The 20,686-nt window shown below is 45.0% G+C and overlaps 1 protein-coding gene across 8 annotated transcripts in view; it reads right to left on the bottom strand.

The window, feature by feature from the left end:
* Nucleotides 1-20,686, bottom strand: part of LOC106583055 (AMP deaminase 2) — a 58,907-nt gene that overhangs the window by 12,279 nt on the left and 25,942 nt on the right. For 3 of the 8 annotated variants that reach the window (XM_045705355.1, XM_045705356.1, XM_045705353.1), the window contains 3 exons: nucleotides 1,401-1,540; nucleotides 1,076-1,206; nucleotides 356-424 (listed from right to left, as the gene is read on the bottom strand). In XM_045705355.1, the coding sequence (XP_045561311.1) occupies nucleotides 356-424; nucleotides 1,076-1,206; nucleotides 1,401-1,540 (340 nt within the window). Of the gene's footprint in view, nucleotides 1-355; nucleotides 425-1,075; nucleotides 1,207-1,400; nucleotides 1,541-1,746; nucleotides 2,679-8,746; nucleotides 10,734-15,226; nucleotides 15,452-20,686 lie in introns of those variants that run through there. The other 5 variants (XM_045705359.1, XM_045705357.1, XM_045705358.1 and 2 more) reach the window with 5 other exon arrangements.

Below are 20,686 nucleotides of genomic sequence, written 5' to 3'. Positions count from 1 at the left end.
CTAAATGACTCAAATGTAAATGTATTAACAGCCTGCCACCTCAGAGGCCCGCCTGAAGACTCAACATCAACAACTCATCACCTTGCCTAGTTAAATAAAGGTTAAATAAAAATCACCTGTGGTAATCTATACCTCACATCACCTGGGAACAGGAAACTCATACGGTATTTAGTTAATGGAGTTGGAATGGAGTTGGACTGGAACATTCTCAATATATGACAAACTCTTCAGCAAATGAGTGCCAAGGATTGTACATACGGTGTGCAGATGTAGGTAAAAACATGACTTTGTGCAGTAGCAAGATTGTTAGGAAAAGGCAAAAGACAGAGAGAGACTGAAAGGACAGCTCACTCACTCCAGGTCGGCATCGCTGTCGATTTTCATGAACTCCTGCTTGGCGCGGAGCAGGATCTCTGGCTCAAGCCTGGCGTGGCGTAGTGCGGAGCGCAGGGCGGCGAGGCGAGGTCAGAAGGCAGGGGGGCACCATGGGTACGGGTGAGGCAAAGCAAAAGGAAAGAGAAAGGGCCACAAAAGCACACAGAAACACAAGCACACGTGCACACAGAAACACAGAAAGACAGACAGAGAGGATGCAAATACAGGTACACAAACAAAACACACAAAAGAGCCACAGAAACGCACATGACACACAAATGGGACCAGAGTGTGAAGAGTGATCAGGTGGGATGAGACAAACAGAGAAACATGATCAGTTAGCAGTGGTACATATACCTTGACTGGTCACATGACCCTGCTGCATTGAGTGGAGCAAGGATTCCTTTGTGTCAGATCCACCCCGAGATTGGCTTAGTGAAACCGGCCATCACCACACCAGCAACACAGACAGAACTCCCTCCCCCTCCCTCTCCCTCTCCCGTGGGTGGAACAGACTGGAACACTAGGATGTGAATGCTACGGACTGATTCAATTAGCTGTTTGCTTATGTTAGTTAGCTGGTAGCTTGCAACTACATGATGGAAGCTGTTGAGCGTGTATGAGTTCCTGTGGGTAGAGGTGGGTTGTTTGGGTGTGCATGTGTGTGTGTGTGCATGTCTGCTGCTGCTACGTCTCTCACTTGATGTCCTGGCTGATCTGCCTCTCCAGGCGTTGGCGTCGCTCCTCCAGCTGCTCGATGGGGCTGTCCTCAGGGAACTCATAAGGAGCGGTGCGCATCTCACTCTCCGTCAGGCTGCGCGTGAACAGCTCCTGAGAGATACACCATCAAATTAACATTACAACACACACTACACGCACAGGAAGAGTTAAAGAATCATTACCATACACTAACGTCCATAAACAATATGAGCATTTAACACACACAAACATCTAAAAACACAAGCAGTCGCACACAAATACACACACGCTTGGGTAGTGATAACACTGTGTCCCTGTGATCTCACCTCGGCAATCTCCTTGTACTTTCCGTCCATGGATGTACGCAGGTCGATGGGGAAGTGTTTGAGTGTGTTAGTGATGGGCGTCCCAGGGAGGGAGCGCTGAGACTTCAGGGACTTGTCCTGCCCTGCTACACCACGCAGATCTAGAGAGGGAGGGCGATGGAGAGACAAAGGGAGGGAGAGAAAGAGACAGAGAGAGCGTTAAACAACAAATAACAAACATTACACAAAAGAAAATAAAAAGTTATAAAACTGGGAGGGAGAGAGAGAGTGAGTTTGCATGGATTTGCTACATCAAGAGCAAACATTAAAACACATATTTTCACAGCCAGAACTCTTGCATCATCACCTACAAAATGGGCCTACACTAGTAGACTCCCCTCCGACCCTCAACAGCTCTCAGCAGCGGTGTTGTGGCTTCGTATACAGCACAGAGGAGCCTCCCTACTGTGTGACAGCGTCAGGGGTGTGTTAGTCTCTCCACAGACTTGCTGACTCTGAGCTGTGTACTTTCCCATTGCAGTGTGTGTCAGGCAGCAGCAGCAGGAGTCGTCGGAGTGATGTGTGTGTGTGGCAGCAGTCTCTGTGGTATACAGCCCACACTGAGGGCCATTCAGGTGGAGTGCTCATTAACAGAGATACATTTAGTCGGACGCCAGCCACCCGTTGCCATGGAGACCTGGCCTGCTGGTCAGAGAGCGGGGAGGCGAGGTGGGGGGGAGAACAATGACAACACCTTCCCCTGAGACGGACACAGCAGGGTGAGAAAGTACACACTACACAGGCAGGCAGACACAGGACAAAGACCCAATTGTGTCTGTCCCATAGAAAATACACACACAGACAGAGAGCGAGAGAGAGCGATAGAGGCTTAATAACCAAAAGATGAGGGATGAGCTCAAAAGCTACGTGGAAGTTTGCTAAACTGTGTGTGTGTGTTTTCCTGCACAGAGCTATCGTAGCATACCCATAAGGCCTTTGGACTGGATGGGACCCCTGAGATGCAGAAGGTTCTATTTTATGACAGATGAACCCTGTAGATGAGTGTGTGTGTGTCCAACAGCATGCTCTGATAGCCCTAATGGCTGTCGGGAAAATTGACCAGGGCCAAATCACCCAATGAAAGATGCCAGAACAACTGGGACTCATCAAAACACATACAGACAGACAGACTCTGGGCTCCATTACAATGGCTGTCCATTCATTCAGCTACAGTGCCTTTAAAAAGTATTCACACCCCTTGACATTTTTCACATTTTGTTGTGTTACAAAGTGGGATTCAAATTTATTGAATTGTCCTTTTTTGTCAACAATCTACACAAAATACTCTGTACTATCAAAGTGGAAGAAAAATTCAAACATAAAAAATCAAATACAAATACAAAAAAAAAATACTGTAATATATCTTGATTTGATAAGTATTCAACCCCCTAAGTCAATACATGTTCGAATCAACTTTGGTATCGATGACAGCTGACAGCTGGTATCGTCTTTCGGGGTAAGTCCCTAAGAACTTAGCACCCCTGGATTGGACAATATTTGCACATTATTATTATTATTTTTTAATTCTTCAAGCTCTGTCAAGTTGGTTGTTGATCATTGCTAGACAGCCATTTTCAAGTCCTGCCGTAGATTTTCAAGCTGAGTTAAGTCAAAACTGTAACTAGGCCACTTAGTGTCGTCTTGGTAAGCAACTGCAGTGTATATTTGGCCTTGTGTATTCATCTCCCAGTGTCTGTTGGAAAGCAGACTGAACCAAGTTTCCCACTAGGATTTTGCCTGTGCTGAGCTCTATTACGTTTCTTTTTATCCTAAATAACTCCCCAGTCCTTGCCGATGACAAGCATACCCATAACATGATGCAGCCACCACCATGCCTGAAAATATCAAGAGTGGTACTCAGTGATGTGTTGCGTTTGCCCCAAACATAACACTTTGTACTCAGGACAAAAAGTTAATTTCTTTGCCACATTTTTTGCAGTATTACTTTAGTGCCTTATTGCAAACAGGATGCATGTTTTGGAATATTTGTATTCCTTATTTCACTCTGTCATTCAGATTAGTATTTTGGAGTAACTACAATGCTTTTGATCCAGCCACAGTTCTTGTATCACAGCCATTAAACTCTGTAACTGTTTTAAAGTCACCATTGGCCTCATGCTGAAATCCCTGAGCGGTTTCCTTCCTCTCTGGTAACTGAGTTAGAAAGGACGCCTGTATTTGTGCAGTGACTGGGTGTATTGACACACCATCCAAAGTGTAATAAATAACTTCACCATGCTTAATAGGATATTCAATATCTGTTTTTTTTATGTTTACCAATCTACCAATAGGTGCCCTTTGCGAGGCATTGGAAAATCTCCCTGGTCTTTGTGGTTGAATCTGTGTTCGAAATGCACTGAGGGACTGAGGGACCTTACAGATAATTGTATGTGTGGGGTACAGATGAGGTAAAAAATCATGTTAATTACTAAACTCTGCAAAAAAATAAATGTCCCCTTTTCAGGACACTGTCTTTCAAAGATAATTCGTAAAAATCCAAATAACTTCACAGATCTTCATTGTAAAGGGTTTAAACACTGTTTCCCATGCTTGTTCAATGAACCATAAACAATTCATGAACATGCACCTGTGGAACGGTCGTTAAGACACTAACAGCTTACAGACGGTAGGCAGTTAAGGTCACAGTTACGAAAACTTAGGACACTAAAGAGGCCTTTCTACTGACTGAAAAACACCAAAAGAAAGATGACCAGGGTCCCTGCTCATCTGCGTGAACATGCCTTAGGCATGCTGCAAGGAGGCATGAGGACTGCAGATGTGGCCAGAGCAATAAATTGCAATGTCCATACTGTGAGACGCCTAAGACAGCGCTACAGGGAGACAGGACGGACAGCTGATCGTCCTCGCAGTGGCAGACCACGTGTAACAACACCTGCACAGGATCGGTACATCCGAACATCACACCTGCGGGACAGGTACAGGATGGCAACAACAACTGCCCGAGTTACACCAGGAATGCACAATCCCTCCATCGGTGCTCAGACTGTCCGCAATAGGCTGAGAGAGGCTGGACTGAGGGCTTGTAGGCCTGTTGTAAGGCAGGTCCTCACCAGACTTCCCCGGCAACAGACGTGCTCAACCTTTTGGATCGGAGGGTGAGGGCTAGGGCCATTCCCCCCCAGAAATGTCTGGGAACTTGCAGGTGGCTTGGTGGAAGAGTGGGGTAACATCTCACAGCAAGAACTGGCAAATCTGGTACAGTCAATGAAGAGGAGATGCAAAACATCTCAATTTAATCCATTTTAAATTCAGGTTGTGGAGAAATTCAATACTTTCTGAAGGCACTGTACAAAACCTCTGACAATTAGTCTTTGCCATCTGCTGCACACAAACGGGCACGCACGCACGCACACACACTCAATTTAAACGCTTTTCTTCCCCCCCAAAAAATTCATAGAGAACGCTATGCCCCACAGATTGTAGGACAGCATGTCCAAGATAGACATGCGGACAGAGCTAGGCCTACTGGGAGGCTAAAGCAAAGCAACCCACTCACATCTAGAGCACCTGGAAGCGTCCAACTGTGTTGCTAGACCACTGGGTTAAAGCAGCATGTCTATGTCGGCAGGTTTAGACATGACTACAGCAGGTGATGGTGCTAGCCCTCCCCAGCACATGTTAACACCCCTATATGAGATATGGTATTATATTTCCCGCTTATGGGACTTTATTCAGTATTTCTTCAATGATATCAGCATTGGCAATCAAAGCACCGAGCAGGACACAGAGACAAGGACACATACTCCATTCTCCCCTGCGTAGCCTCCACATAATCCTCCCCTCCCTCCACCACATATGCCTCTTAATCCAGCACCCCCCCAGACCCATTTAGCTCAGTGACATCAGGGAAGGGGACAACAACATCACAGACATATCCTGCAGTAAACACTGCCAATAACTAACTCATACTAACAACACTAGGCAGGCTATATGACTGGGTGACGGGCTACTACAAAGTAATGTGGTAACAAAACTACTGCACACTGCAGACACAGTGGCCCAGACGATTAGGATTTGCATTGTGTGACCCTGATTTACAACATGAATCAAAACATGCAACACAATACAGCAGCTTCAAGCCTAGTGGTTGTTTTAGATAAGGATAGAGGCGCTAGTGTTAAAGTGGAGAAGGAGCTGTAGGGATCATGGAAAGAGGACAAATAGATTACATGAAGCTACATGTAGACTATGATATAGGTCTAGTAAAAAATACACAGTACAGAAAGACAGTGATATGACAGTAAATACACATACCCCGATCATGTGCAGGGACAGACCTCTGAGCATTAGGCCTACATGGTACAGAGACATCATTAGTCAATTCATTCACAACGCAACAGGAAAGCTTTTGATGTTAGCGCGCACTGACGTAGCCCAGAGCCATGACAACTGATTGGTATTGGAGAGTAACAATTAGTAACAGTCTGAGAACCGCAGAGGAGAAAATCCATACATTCACAGCCAATTGTTTTTGAATGAGGACCAAACGTGTGTGAGCATATTTTCATTTTATACAAACCCTCCAGGATAACACACTGCATTCATCCAGTTTTAAAAGAGCCCAGAGCACCTGTATAATCTACTTTCCCTGTGAATGTACCTTGGCGCATCAGTACTCTGTACAGGTTGTGTGCCATCTAGCCTGTAGCACATTTCCAGTAAGATGCTGCTTGCGTGTTTTTTACTGTTTACAAAATGTGTGCCTTTGTGTGCAGGTGGGGGGGGGGGTATGCTGTCCTAGGTCCTACTTACCACTAATCCTCATTGCAATGAAAGCGCAGCTCCTCAACAGACAGCATGACAGTGCAGTTAGTCAGCTGAGCTCACCTCAGCTTTCCCGTCATCATCATCTTCCTAAGGCCTGAGCCTGCCCCTCTCTCCTTCTCGTACCCTCCTGTCTCCTGCATTACACTGGACTTTTTTTTAACCTTTATTTAACTTGGCAAGTCCGTTAAGAACAAATTCTTATTTACTATGACTGCCTACCAGGGAAAACGGTTCCCTGGCTCGTTCAGGGGCAGAACGACAGATTTTTACCTTGTCAGCTCGGGGATTTGATCCAGCAACCTTTTGGTTACTGGCCCAACGCTCTAACCACTAGGCTACCTGCCGTGTGTGTGTCCCAGTGTGTGTGTCCCTGTCTGCTGTCCCAGTGTGTTTGTCCCTGGGGTGGATCAGCGAGAGGCCAGGCCATCTCAGTAGATGACCTCCTGACCCAGGGCTAAGTGACAGATGACATCTTCACAGAGCGGTGACCTACATACGATAACAAGAGCTCTCAGACAGTGGACACAGTGAGGAGACAATGCTGTGTGTGTGTGTGAGAAGTGTGTGTGTTTAAGAAAGAGATGTGTCTATCCTGATTGTTTTCGTGAGACAGATTGTGTGTCTGACCATATGCTGTGTGTGTGTGTGTGTGTGTGTATCATATGTTGTATTGTAGACTGTTTATGGCATCAGTGTGTGAGAGGCAGCTGTTGCTTCACAGCTCACTACACCTCCCTCGCTCTATTCCCTGAGAGGGCGACATACTCTGCAAATATTCCTTAGCAACCACAGATAAGAATAAAACTGTACTTTGAACCCCTTTTTGCCTCAATATATTGTCTCAAATGTAGCCTGAATTCCTCAAGTCTTCTTGCTACAGTACGGACTATTTTCTACAGAGCCTTGGGAATCAAATCAAATCTGATTTGTCACATGTGCCGAATACAACAAGTGTAGACCTTACAGTGAAATGCTTACTTTACAAGCCCTTCACCAACAATGCTTTAAGAAGTCAAGAAAAATAAGTGTTAAGTAAAAAAACAGAAAATAAAAGTAAAAAAGAATTAAACAGCAGCAGTAAAATAACAATAGCGAGGCTATATACAGGGGGTAGTGGTACAGAGTCAATGTGCGGGGGCAGCGGTTAGTCGAGGTAACTGAGGAAAGACCCTGTTCAGGTGAAAAGGACCAGTGATGAATACCTGACTGAGACCAGTGATGAATACCTGACTGAGACCAGTGATGAATACCTGACTGAGACCAGTGATGAATACCTGACTGAGACCAGTGATGAATACCTGACTGAGACCAGTGATGAATACCTGACTGAGACCAGTGATGAATACCTGACTGCTATTGATCCTCTCACGTTTCTGCACCCAATCAACATGTTGTCATGTCACACAAACGACACGCACACAATGCATCATTATTCCCCCCCATCTTTTTTTTTGTTGCAGGGGGGTCACAGCAGGTCCCACTCCGTATGTATTTTTTCTTTATTGGATAGGATAGAGAGAGGTAGAGAGACGAAAGGTTAAACAGTGTGCTGAAAAAGCAATGGACCGGATTTAAACCCATGCTAGCTTGGTACATGTGTTCTGGGGGCAGTGGCTTAGGACACTAGCCCACCACAGGAATGCCTACTACACCAAATGAGCTGGACAAATATAACTAGCAGGATTGTGGTAAACAAAACAACAAATACTCTGTAGTTTATATTTCTAGCAATTCAAGTTTGGGACTACATTAATAGAAATAGACTGTGGTATCATATACGCGGAACATTTTTAACTGTGCTGAATGGAGGACTTTTGAAAGGTCCTTTTATGGGTGGAGACAGAAGAAATTCCTACTTCAAATGTCACAGTACTCCACAATGTAAAGTTCAAACAACTATGATTTCAGAGACAAACTGACTGTACTACTAATCTGGGGAGTTAACATTAAATAGGAATAAGGACAGGACACCGGCAACTACTTTAACTCACAACATGGATATCACCGGTCATCACACACAGGTAATATGTTCTCTTAGAGATCTAGCCCCTCACCCAAACACATGCAGCCCTTTGGCCAGTCCCCCATCACTCTGACACTGCAGTAAGTACAACTGATATCGGTGAGACTAGCGACAGACCGGCCCGGCGGTACAGCTGTGACGCAGCCTTCTCTATCTGCCCTCTCCTTCTCCTCCCAACAGATGCTTCGTTCATCATCACGCCCCCCCACCCCCAGCCTTATCCCCCTCTCATCCCCGTTTCCAACCCTCTTTAAATTACTGTCAGCAACAGCAGTTTCCTGCTGCATTGACCGATGGTGCCTGTGTCGGTCAGTGTGTGTTGTGTGTGCAATGTGCATGTGTACATCCCGCTCCTGTCTCAGAAGTAGCAGAGCAGGGTACAATACAGAAGCTGTCTCCACCACACAACTAGCGTTCTAACAACATGGCTATATTATCCCCGAAGGAGAAGATAGCCGGCTACATCACTGTCATTCCAGTTACAGTGTTACAGTACCTCACGGTCGTGGTGGAGGTGGCGGTGGGCTTGCGAGGGCTCCTGTGGGATGCTGGGACATGTCACCAGGCCCGGGACAGGACGGCTGCTGCTCCCTCCCCCACAGACACAGGGTACGGACGTGGAGAGAGTGATGACAAAGAGAGAGAGGGAGAGAGACAGAGTATGCTCTCACCCTCACACATTCAGCAGCAGCAGGCTACACTGTGTCTTCTCTCTCGGTCTCTCTGATTGTCTGTTATCACTGTCTCTTTAGTTCTCTCACTCGGTCCCGTTTTGCACGGAGTATGTTTTTCTCTGCATCCCCCCTTCTCTCTGCCTCTGTGCCTGTGCTGCTTCCTGGATTAGGCCGGTTTTCTGTACACAAACAATCCCTTTAAATCCCTCTGACTGGTCTGGAGTGTACCACGTGGTGCTAAGGGGTGTGAGGCGGGCTGCACCACTTCATGTGCTGTAGAATGGAGGAGGCTGGGTTTCTCTCAGCACTCCCCCTCCACTGTCTCCATCTCCCTCCCCTCCCCATCACAGTATTACTGCATGCTGTGTGTGTGTTAATGTAGCTTAAATGATATGAAAGTGGTTTGTTTCTTTGTGTTCTTTAAATTCCTGAGTATTTCATTTAGTCTGCATTAATAGAAAGTAGCCTATAGTGCCTGAAGGTACACATAGTTTATACTGTATTTGTTCGTTTTAATGCGTGTTTGTTTAGCCTACAATACACAGTGTAGACTAATGCAGTTCTATGATGTAATGGGAGTGAGTACACTACATTAGCATGTGTGATTTAGTATCATATGGTCCTGCCTGACAGCAGACAACTCTCTGCTCTAATACAGCATGTAAGGGGCCAGGCAGGGGGAAGAGGGGATTTCCTGCTTCCTTCCTCACATGACTGCTGTTAAAGGGAAGCCTGTTTCTTCTAGTGAGTCAGGCTTGGTCATCCCTCCCTAGGAGACTGCTGGAACTCTGTAGGAGTAGTTGTATTTTTTTTTACCTCTCTATCCTTCCCGTTTCTTATCTCTTTGTATTCTCAATCCTTCATTCTTTGACTCTTCTCTATTTCTTCAGGAAAGTCGGAGAGAAAAAGCATGTAGTGCAACCTTCTTAGAATGAGAAGCTGAGGACTAAGTGGGGGAGTGGAAATGACAAGAGGGAAATTCCCCTCATAGCAGAGAATGAAGACACAGGATCACAGTCTCCTCGTTTTGATGACTGTTAGCAAGCTGGGCTGAGTAAAGAGACTAGAAATGTAGGTCATTGTCATTTCTACACCATTTCTATTTGGTTTTAGTCATGTCGATTGAGATAATTTTTCCCCGGGGGAAAAAATATTTAAAGAAAGGCTTACTCAAACCACCTTGCGGCTGGAATTGAAGGGACTCGCGGGCCATTTGACAACCCTGATATAGACCCAGGCACAGACTAGACACACACCACAGCTAGACAAGAGTCAGATCCCTGACAGTTCCTGTTTTTACTGCAAAACCAGCACACATAAATAGACATAATTACACAGGAGTTGACCTAACCTACAATGAGTGGCTTGTTCTACTATCTGAATGGCTACAGCAGCAGAGTTATTTTCTGTCTGGCTGGAACCCAAACACTCACTGTATCCTCCAGGTCAGTCATGTCATGTCCTCACAAAATGACATCCCTAAAAGGCAATGACTGGCCTTTCCAAGTGAAATCATGTTCTTCTGGGCGTTACAAGGGTAGGATGACCCAAATCTGTCTTGACTTCTGCAGTGTAATGTAATACAATATAGCCTTCAATCTGAATGCTGGGAGATTGGTTTCACACCGAGATTACTCGGTTTTATCTTATTACTCTTGATACAATAAAAGATAAGAACATTGTCTGAGAAAACATTTTATGAGCTCTGATGCACTGTGAGATAAGACATTAAGGGCTCTGACGAAGTTGACAGTACTGGAAATGTTCCTTTTTCTAAACTAAAACATGATCCTTCACCCTTCACAACCCTCCACTGAAAACATCTGGTACATTCTGGAGAGGCTTTCAGTTAACATCTGGTACATTCTGGAGAGGTTTTCAGTTAACATCTGGTACATTCTGGAGAGGCTTTCAGTTAACATCTGGTACATTCTGGAGAGGCTTTCAGTTAACATCTGGTACATTCTGGAGTGAGGTTAATGGAAAACCTCACTCCAGAATGTACCAGATGTTAACTGAAAACCTCACTCCAGAATGTACCAGATGTTAACTGAAAACCTCACTCCAGAATGTACCAGATGTTAACTGAAAACCTCTCCAGAATGTACCAGATGTTAACTGAAAACCTCACTCCACAATGTACCAGATGTTAACTGAAAACCTCACTCCAGAATGTACCAGATGTTAACTGAAAACCTCACTCCACAATGTACCAGATGTTAACTGAAAACCTCACTCCAGAATGTACCAGACGTTAACTGAAAAAGGAAGAAAGCTGACCTAGATATTCATATTCCTGTCCTCAAACTTTCAGACATTTGAAAACACACGCACATGCAAACGCTGCCTCTCCCACTGTACTGGTCTACCAGCCTCTAGGCGCGTGACATTGGGAGCCCAAGGGATCCCGGGATACAGTACACCCCCCCAGCTGTGCGTTTAGTGGGCGGAGCTTCTCATGCAATAGAGCTTGCTAGCTTGTAGTCCTAAAAAATGAAAATGAGTTCCTATGGGGGAAATTAATGGGGAAAGAATGGAGTTTAGGGATATACGCCGAAAATAATGGCCGAGGTTAACAGACTTAGGAGATGTAATACATCTTGTTCTATGATATAATACCAGTCAGTCTCCCAGTAATGATGTACTTTATGAGCTTTTGATTACATAAAATGATCAAAATTCACTAAACGTGTAGCACAGATCTTATTTATGGCATTTATCCAAAAACCCCATAGGCTTTGGCGAATGAGCCATGGTGGGGTTAGTCTCTCTCTCTCTCTCTCTCTCTCTCTCTCTCTCTCTCTCTCTCTCTCTCTCTCTCTCTCTCTCTCTCTCTCTCTCTCTCTCTCTCTCTCTCTCTCTCTCTCTCTCTCTCTCTCTCTCTCTCTCTCTCTCTCTCTCTCTCTCTCTCTCTCTCTCTCTCTCTCTCTCTCTCTCTCTCTCTCTCTCTCTCTCTCTCTCTCTCTCTCTCTCTCTCTCTCTCTCTCTCTCTCTCTCTCTCTCGGCCACAAAATAGTGATGCCTGGACACAACTCCAGCAACAAAACCACATCTCCATAAATCCTTGTTAATGCTTGGTTCAGAAAATGCACCATAGCAGAACAAAACACAGTATTTCCGTTAGGCTAAACTCCCATAAAGAGAGTAAGCACTAGGAAGCAAAGCATCCCATCTCATCTCATCCCACTGAGAATAAAGATGCTCAAAGAGGGTAGCTACATGACGGCTGAGTGACAGAGCAGGCCTTTAGAGGCTGGATGACATGAAGATAGTACACAGGGCATGGTGCATTGTTAGTTTGTGTCAGTGTTGACATTAGGCCTAGATAAATGTTACATAACTGGGAGGATAGGAACGGAGAATACAAAGAGAGAACGACAGAAATAACACTGAGGAGCAGAGCAAAGATTCCACTGTAACAAAACAACGCTGAGACTCTTCACTTTAAAAGTACGCCAAACAGTCAGTTTGTCTCTGAACCATTGATTGCATAGTGAAACAAACCATACAACTCTACACACAAGGACTACTTTTAACAATTTCTACAGAAAAATTTACAAAAACAAATTGTCTCAAAATAACAGTGCAGACGTAAAGATGGGTAACAGAATGACTGTTTTTTGTGGCCACGAATTAATATTCAAAGATGTCTGCTGAAAGAATGGGGTGTCCGCTATGACATGACGACATAAGTTTCAAAAAATCAATTTTAGTTATTGAACTACAGTAATTGAACTACAGTAATTGAATTGGATTTATACCCGGTAACAGAATGACGGTAACAGAATGACATCATGGGTCCCTGATCTGTACTATACAAAAATGCATAATTATAAATGTCACTCTCTTCATGGTGACGTATCCTGAATAGGTACACAAAGTTAACAAACTTATATCGTCCTTTGCTTGTTTGGGTATTACTCTACACACTTATTCTAATGAGCTCCGGCCCCAAACAAGACCCAATTTGGTTGGTCGGACCGGACCAAATCTGTCCAATCATAGACGTATATGTTTCACAAGTTTGGAAATCACGGTACATCACAGTAGACCACAGCATAGTACAGCTCAGTACAGTTTAGTACAGTTAAGTACAGCACAGTTCAGTACAGTTCAGTACAGCACAGTAGAGTTCAGTACAGCAGAGTTCAGTATAGCACAGTACAGTTCAGTACAGCACAGTTCAGTACAGCAGAGTTCAGTACAGCACAGTTCAGTACAGTTCAGTACAGCACAGTAGAGTTCAGTACAGCAGAGTTCAGTATAGCACAGTACAGTTCAGTATAGCACAGTACAGTTCAGTACAGCACAGTAGAGTTCAGTACAGCAGAGTTCAGTACAGCAGAGTTCAGTACAGCACAGTACAGTTCAGTATAGCACAGTACAGTTCAGTACAGCAGAGTTCAGTACAGCACAGTAGAGTTCAGTACAGTTCAGTACAGCAGAGTTCAGTACAGCACAGTAGAGTTCAGTAGAGTTCAGTACAGCACAGTACAGTACAGCACAGTACAGTTCAGTACAGTATAGTTCAGTACAGCGCAGTACAGTATAGTTCAGCACAGTACAGTACACTAAATTGACTGTACTCTACTCTATTGTGCTCTACTGTACTAAACTCTATAGTAATGTACTGTATAGTACTGACCTATACTCTACTGACCAGAAAGAGAAAGAAAACATACATGAGCTGGCCATGCCACCATGATGACCTCTAGAGATATAAAGAGATCTGTCCTTAGAGATGACCAGAGAAACACTGTGCTGCAGAACAGCACCGTCTGTTTATCAACCTTGGTCCACATCTAGTGTAAGCTGATTGAATGAGATCAACTTTAGACAGTAGACATGGGTATGATGAAATACAGAGTGGGGAAAAATCTAACAAGAACCTGTTCAATCTTCTTTCTCATGTGAAACAAATAATTAGAAATTGAAACAAATGAAAACAAATGATATCTCAACATTCACCCCAGCATGATGCTCCGTATCTCTATGAGAGCCCATCCCTGAGAGGGTTCTCAAAACATTCCGTCCACGCATACCCTAAAATCCCACGCTCACTGTCCCAAGGCTACCAAAGAGTCTCTGCTCCTCTTCTCCCTCCCATCTCTGATAATCTAGCCCTCACTTTACCACTCACCAGCCTCTCTGCTTATCAGCACAGCTCTCACAGTATCTGAATATAGCAAAGAGGGAGCCCAGAACCCGTGTTACTTTACACATAACATACACTCTACCACAGCTATTTCTTCAGGGATATAACCATTCAGCTAAGCCGGCCATATTGAGGTCAACGTCCCATTCCCCTGAAACCGGCAGGATCATTCCTGAGAGGGGGTGTGAACTCTTCCTCACCTCCACTAGGAGAGCTGAGTGAGGGGGTGTGAACTCTTCCTCACCTGAGTGAGGAGGTGTGAACTCTTCCTCACACAGGAGCTGAGTGAGGGGGTGTGAACTCTTCCTCACCTCCACTAGGAGAGCTGAGTGAGGAGGTGTGAACTCTTCCTCACCTCCACTAGGAGAGCTGAGTGAGGGGGTGTGAACTCTTCCTCACCTCCACTAGGAGAGCTGAGTGAGGGGGTGTGAACTCTTCCTCACCTCCACTAGGAGAGCTGAGTGAGGGGGTGTGAACTCTTCCTCACCTCCACTAGGAGAGCTGAGTGAGGAGGTGTGAACTCTTCCTCACCTCCACTAGGAGAGCTGAGTGAGGAGGTGTGAACTCTTCCTCACCTCCACTAGGAGAGCTGAGTGAGGGGGTGTGAACTCTTCCTCACCTCCACTAGGAGAGCTGAGTGAGGGGGTGTGAACTCTTCCTCACCTCCACTAGGAGAGCTGAGTGAGGGGGTGTGAACTCTTCCTCACCTCCACTAGGAGAGCTGAGTGAGGAGGTGTGAACTCTTCCTCACCTCCACTAGGAGAGGTGAGTGAGGAGGTGTGAACTCTTCCTCACCTCCACTAGGAGAGCTGAGTGAGGAGGTGTGAACTCTTCCTCACCTCCACTAGGAGAGGTGAGTGAGGAGGTGTGAACTATTCCTCACCTCCACTAGGAGAGCTGAGTGAGGGGGTGTGAACTCTTCCTCACCTCCACTAGGAGAGCTGAGTGAGGGGGTGTGAACTCTTCCTCACCTCCACTAGGAGAGCTGAGTGAGGGGGTGTGAACTCTTCCTCACCTCCACTAGGAGAGGTGAGTGAGGAGGTGTGAACTCTTCCTCACCTCCACTAGGAGAGCTGAGTGAGGAGGTGTGAACTATTCCTCACCTCCACTAGGAGAGCTGAGTGAGGGGGTGTGAACTCTTCCTCACCTCCACTAGGAGAGCTGAGTGAGGGGGTGTTCCTTGACTCTCCGTCTAACCCTCCAACCCACCAGTCCCTTTGCGGTCTTTCAGAGCCTCTCCCATGATGGATGGTGTTTAAGGGGCAGCTCAGTCTACTTGGGTGCACTGGTTGGGCACTGATTTAGAGGCTGTGCTGCTGGAAGAGGACAGACTAGAGCAGTACAAGACCACACACACACACACACACACACACACACACACACACACACACACACACACACACACACACACGTTGGAAGGCAAGACAGACAGGAAACACCTATGTTTATAATTGTCACTCATGTACTGTAAATATTAGGCTTGACCCCGATTAGTCGACTGGTCGATTGTTTGGAGATTAGGCTGTTGGTCGACCAAGATCGATTTAGTCGAGCAGTAACAAATATATATTTGCGCCCATCTCAGTGAACTAATCCATTGCAGAGGCCTAGACTAAAAGCCTATTTATGCTTGATCTGAAAATGTGGTAGGAGGCTCCATATGGAGGGTGTGATGCAATAGCAGAGCCTCCAGAGACATGCAGAGGCCAAATCAAGCTCTGTACCGCATCGCCATGCCTCTCCCAAATTTTTAAACAATGCAGAGGGCTCTATAGCTCCGCCTTGACATGATTGGTTGACGTTATACATCCTGTATAAACACAAACTCACTTCCTTGACAACAGCACTGCTATGCTCTGTGAAGCGCAAGTAGTATAAATGCCCTGACTTCTGAGAGCATATCACCGTAAATGCTGCATGGCCAATGCAGATGTCGGATTGACCACGCGCCCAGATGCACAATGCACTTTCTCTCCAGAATGCGCACTCTCCCGCCAATTTTGTGCACATTCATTATTTCATAACATCATTGTGTGAATTGTTTGTGTTTGATTGTTAGTGTCTATCAATTCCCCCCCATTACATATATCACCAGTAGTACATTTACCATTAATTCCTATCATTTCTAATCTACAATGTTTGTTACTTTGGTTACGGTCATTTATTTTAATGCATTCAATATTATTATTCCAGTCTTCCTGTTCTCATTCTCTGAGTGGACACATTGTTTTCAGAATGCGCAACCTATGCTACACATGTGAGAAACAAGTTTTGGTTTGTTTCATTCTATTTATGAGTTTTGTAAATCTAGTCATTGTCTTTTGTTTGGAGCGCTTCTGTGAATGTTGAGTAAGGACGCGCACGCATAGCAGTGGGCCTATAGGCTACCTGGCCTGCACGCAAATGTAGGAATATAAATGTGCCCATTTGGGGATCTGATAGTATTTCTGATTGGCTTAACGCACCCCCACTAATGACCTGTGGAGCTTCTGAAAATAAGGTTTTCTTCACCTCAAATAAATAGCAAGCAAACAAAGTCTGTTTTTAAATCCATTGAGAATTACAATAGTTCCTCAATGTAGTTGAAAAATCTTTCCAGCTCTCACACCTTTTGATAACCACTCAGCGTGAAAGGGAAAAATGTCATGCTCTGATCCAGTGGAAACGTCATTAAATAGGCCTACCTGATTACTTCTTATCAGTGCTTGACTTGTAGGTTCCGGTACTCATTTTGGGTGTTGGTACTGTTTATAAACTCAGCAAAAAAAGAAATGTCCCTTTTTCAGGACACTGTCTTTGAAAGATAATTTGTAAAAATCCAAATAACTTCACAGATCTTTATTGTAAAGGGTTTAAACACTGTTTCCCATGCTTGTTCAATGAACCATAAACAATTCATGAACATGCACCTGTGGAACGGTCGTTAAGACACTAACAGCTTACAGACGGTAGGCAAATAAGGTCACAGTTATGAAAACTTAGGACACTAAAGAGGCCTTCTACTGACTCTGAAAAACACCAAAAGAAAGATGACCAGGGTCCCTGCTCATCTGCGTGAACGTGCCTTAGGCATGCTGCAAGGAGGCATGAGGACTACAGATGTGGCCAGGGCAATAAATTGCAATGTCTGTACTGTGAGACGCCTAAGACAGCGCTACAGGGAGACAGGACGGACAGCTGATCGTCCTCGCAGTGGCAGACCACGTGAAACAACACCTGCACAGGATCAGTACATCCGAACATCACACCTGCGGGACAGGTACAGGATGGCAACAACAACTGCCCGAATTACACCAGGAATGCACAATCCATCCATCAGTGCTCAGACTGTCCACAATAGGCTGAGAGAGGCTGGACTGAGGGCTTGTAGGCCTGTTGTAAGGCAGGTCCTCATCAGACATCACCGGCAACAACGTCACCTATGGGCACAAACCCACCGTCGCTGGACCAGACAGGACTAGCAAAAAGTGCTCTTCACTGACAAGTCACGGTTTTGTCTCACCAGGGGTGATGGTCAGATTCTTGTTTATCGTTGAAGGAATGAGCGTTACACCGAGGCCTGTACTCTGGAGCGGGATTGATTTGGAGGTGGAGGGTCCGTCATGGTCTGGGGCGGTGTGTCACAGCATCATTGGACTGAGCTTGTTGTCATTGCAGGCAATCTCAACGCTGTGCGTTACAGGGAAGACATCCTCCTCCCTCATGTGGTACCCTTCCTGCAGGCTCATCCTGACATGACCCTCCAGCATGACAATGCCACCAGCCATACTGCTCGTTCTGTGTGTGATTTCCTGCAAGACAGGAATATCAGTGTTCTGCCACGGCCAGCGAAGAGCCCGGATCTCAATCCCATTGAGCACGTCTGGGACCTGTTGGATCGGAGGGTGAGGGCTAGGGCCATTCCCTCCAGAAATGTCCGGGAACTTGCAGGTACCTTGGTGGAAGAGTGGGGTAACATCTCACAGCAAGAACTGGCAAATCTGGTACAGTCCATGAGGAGGAGATGCACTGCAGTACTTAATGCAGCTGGTGGCCACACCAGATACTGACTGTTACTTTTGATTTTGAACCCCCCCCCCCCCTTTCTTCAGGGACACATTATTCCATTTCTGTTAGTCACATGTATGTGGAACTTGTTCAGTTTATGTCTCAGTTGTTGAATCTTGTTATGTTCATACAAATATTTACACATGTTAAGTTTGCTGAAAATAAACAGTTGACAGTGTGAGGACATTTATTTTTTTGCTGAGTTTATTTATGTGCAGGAGCCACACAATACTTTTTAGCTAATATTCTATAAGAGGAACAGGAGCTCAAGCAGTAGAACATTTGAGGTGCCGGTACTCAGCTCCGGTGAGCTCCTCCAAGTCAAACACTGCTTCTTATCCTTTGTGTGAATAGCCTACAGCTGTGTCTGTCCCGAGCTCACTGGGGTGGAAACTCTGAGGGCCTGTCATGCCAAATAGTGTCCCCTTGTCAAAATGTGCCACCCCCCCAGATTTAGCTATGTACAACTAATTTTCAACAACCATTTTCGATCTAGCTAGTTGGTCATTTAAATGTTACGAGCTATACATATAGTCCAGTGGAGGCTGCTAAGGGTAGGATGGCTCATAATAATGTCTGGAGTGGAGTAAATGGCATGGTATGAAACATGTGGTTTCCATGTGGTTAATACCATTCTATTAACTCCATCCCAGCCATTATTATGAGCCATCCTCCCCTCAGCAGCCTCCACTGATATAGTTATATGTCTGTCATATAGAGGTGTCTAGCTATAAATTAAACCTGATCAATCAAATGGATAGGTGTAAGCAATTATGGTCATTCCAAATGCCCTTAACTAGGTGTCTTTGCTAGACAGACAGAGAGAGAGGGGGGGGGAAAGGAAGATAAGGGAGAGGTGGGAAGAGAGTGGAAGACAGCCTGAGAGAGATGGAGAGAGAGAAACAGAGAGAAAGACAGCAGTGCAAATGTACTTAGACTTGAGTATTTCAACAACTCTTCTCTTCCAACTTGTTAGGCAATCATATGTACCTACGGGGGAAGGATGGCCAGCCACACAGGAGGGTGATTTTTTTTACTAAGGAAGAGAAAGAGGCCGTGCTGATAGAGATGCACGCTGGCCATTTCGGAGTGAAACGCATGATTGCCAAATAAACATACGTTTCTTCTGACAGAGAATTATCAAGGTGGACAGCTGGGCAAGTGAAATAACCTTTTGTTTTTCAATCACATTCTATCTGAAATGATTATGCTTTCAATTAATGTCATATCAGAGAGCACACGTTTCAATTTGTCACTTTTTACTTAATTAAAAGGTCAGTACCCTGTCTAGCCTGCCAGAAGTTTGAGAGGGCAAAGACTGTGGGGCTGGAGATGAAGCCCATCAAAGTTGTTTCATCATGGCACATGATCGGTAAGTGTCCGAATTCAAATTTTGCCCTGATAAGTTGTTTTGTAATGGTTGCTTTATTTGACCACAGCAGAGTTCAATATTATAAAATGTGTGTGTGTGTGTGTGTGTCAGTATCCTTACAAATATGAAAATGTGCAGACTGTAAGACAGATACGGGTAAGAATAAAGTAATCTTCTCTCTAACACTTTAAATGTTAGAGGTGGATCTCATCGGACCCTTCATGAAATCCAGGAATGGCAACAGCTGGTGTCTGACGGCAACCAATCCCTTCCTCAAGTGGGTGGAGGCAATACCCATTAAGATCAGTAAAGGAAGAGTACGTGCTTAACTCTAAATTCCCTTCTGTAACCCATTAAAAAGGGTGCTTGGAACCGAAAATAGATTTTTTGTTTTGTATGATACTCATCAAGGACGAGACTGGCGAGGCCACCTCCAAGGAGATGGACATCTTCAACACCCACGGTTCTCCTGAGGTCATCTTGAGTGACCGAGGTCATGAAAGCTGGAACAAGGTACAGATGTTATAGGTTATATTCTGTCACCAATGGTTTGTTTTATTTATTTTTTACAATTTGTTTTTGTTTTTCCATGGTACATAATCAGACATATTTCAATATCTTACATCGTCAATAGATAGCGTAATTATAAGGTAATTATTTTTGCACACAACAACAGCATCCAGGCCTCCACTGAGTACGGACGGGAGCCGCAGCTGTTGATTGAGGTAAACAATGCAATTGGTTTGGAAGAAGAACGAAAGGAAGGCAAGGCCTGGGAAACGCTCCTAGCTGGGGTCACCATCTGTTAAGGTGAATATAAGAAATCTCAGATAATAACTATTTGCATTTGCACCAAAAATAACCTGAAGCTAGTTTTAGTTTCCCTAACACTGATATTCTTCTCTTTGTCTTCCTAGGGTTACCTCGGTGGAAGCAAACAATCTTTTACTGTTGGAGCAGTTGGGACGGTCAACCATTGAAAGCACTGACGCCATTCACTTCGGTGAAGCCCAATAGACAAAGTATGTTATGCTTTGGTTAACATGTGAGAAAGCAAGAAATGGTAGATATGCTGAGCTTATAAAAATGTACCTCTTCAATTTACCTCTTCAAATGACTTTAGGACCATCGACTGTCCAAACCCCCAGGAGGTATCCCATGCACCGGAACCAGTGAGTTCGGATCAGT

The sequence above is a fragment of the Salmo salar genome, chromosome ssa22 (assembly GCF_905237065.1).
Source record: "Salmo salar chromosome ssa22, Ssal_v3.1, whole genome shotgun sequence".
NCBI lineage: Eukaryota > Metazoa > Chordata > Actinopteri > Salmoniformes > Salmonidae > Salmo > Salmo salar.
This window is presented reverse-complemented; position numbering and strand designations above follow the sequence as displayed.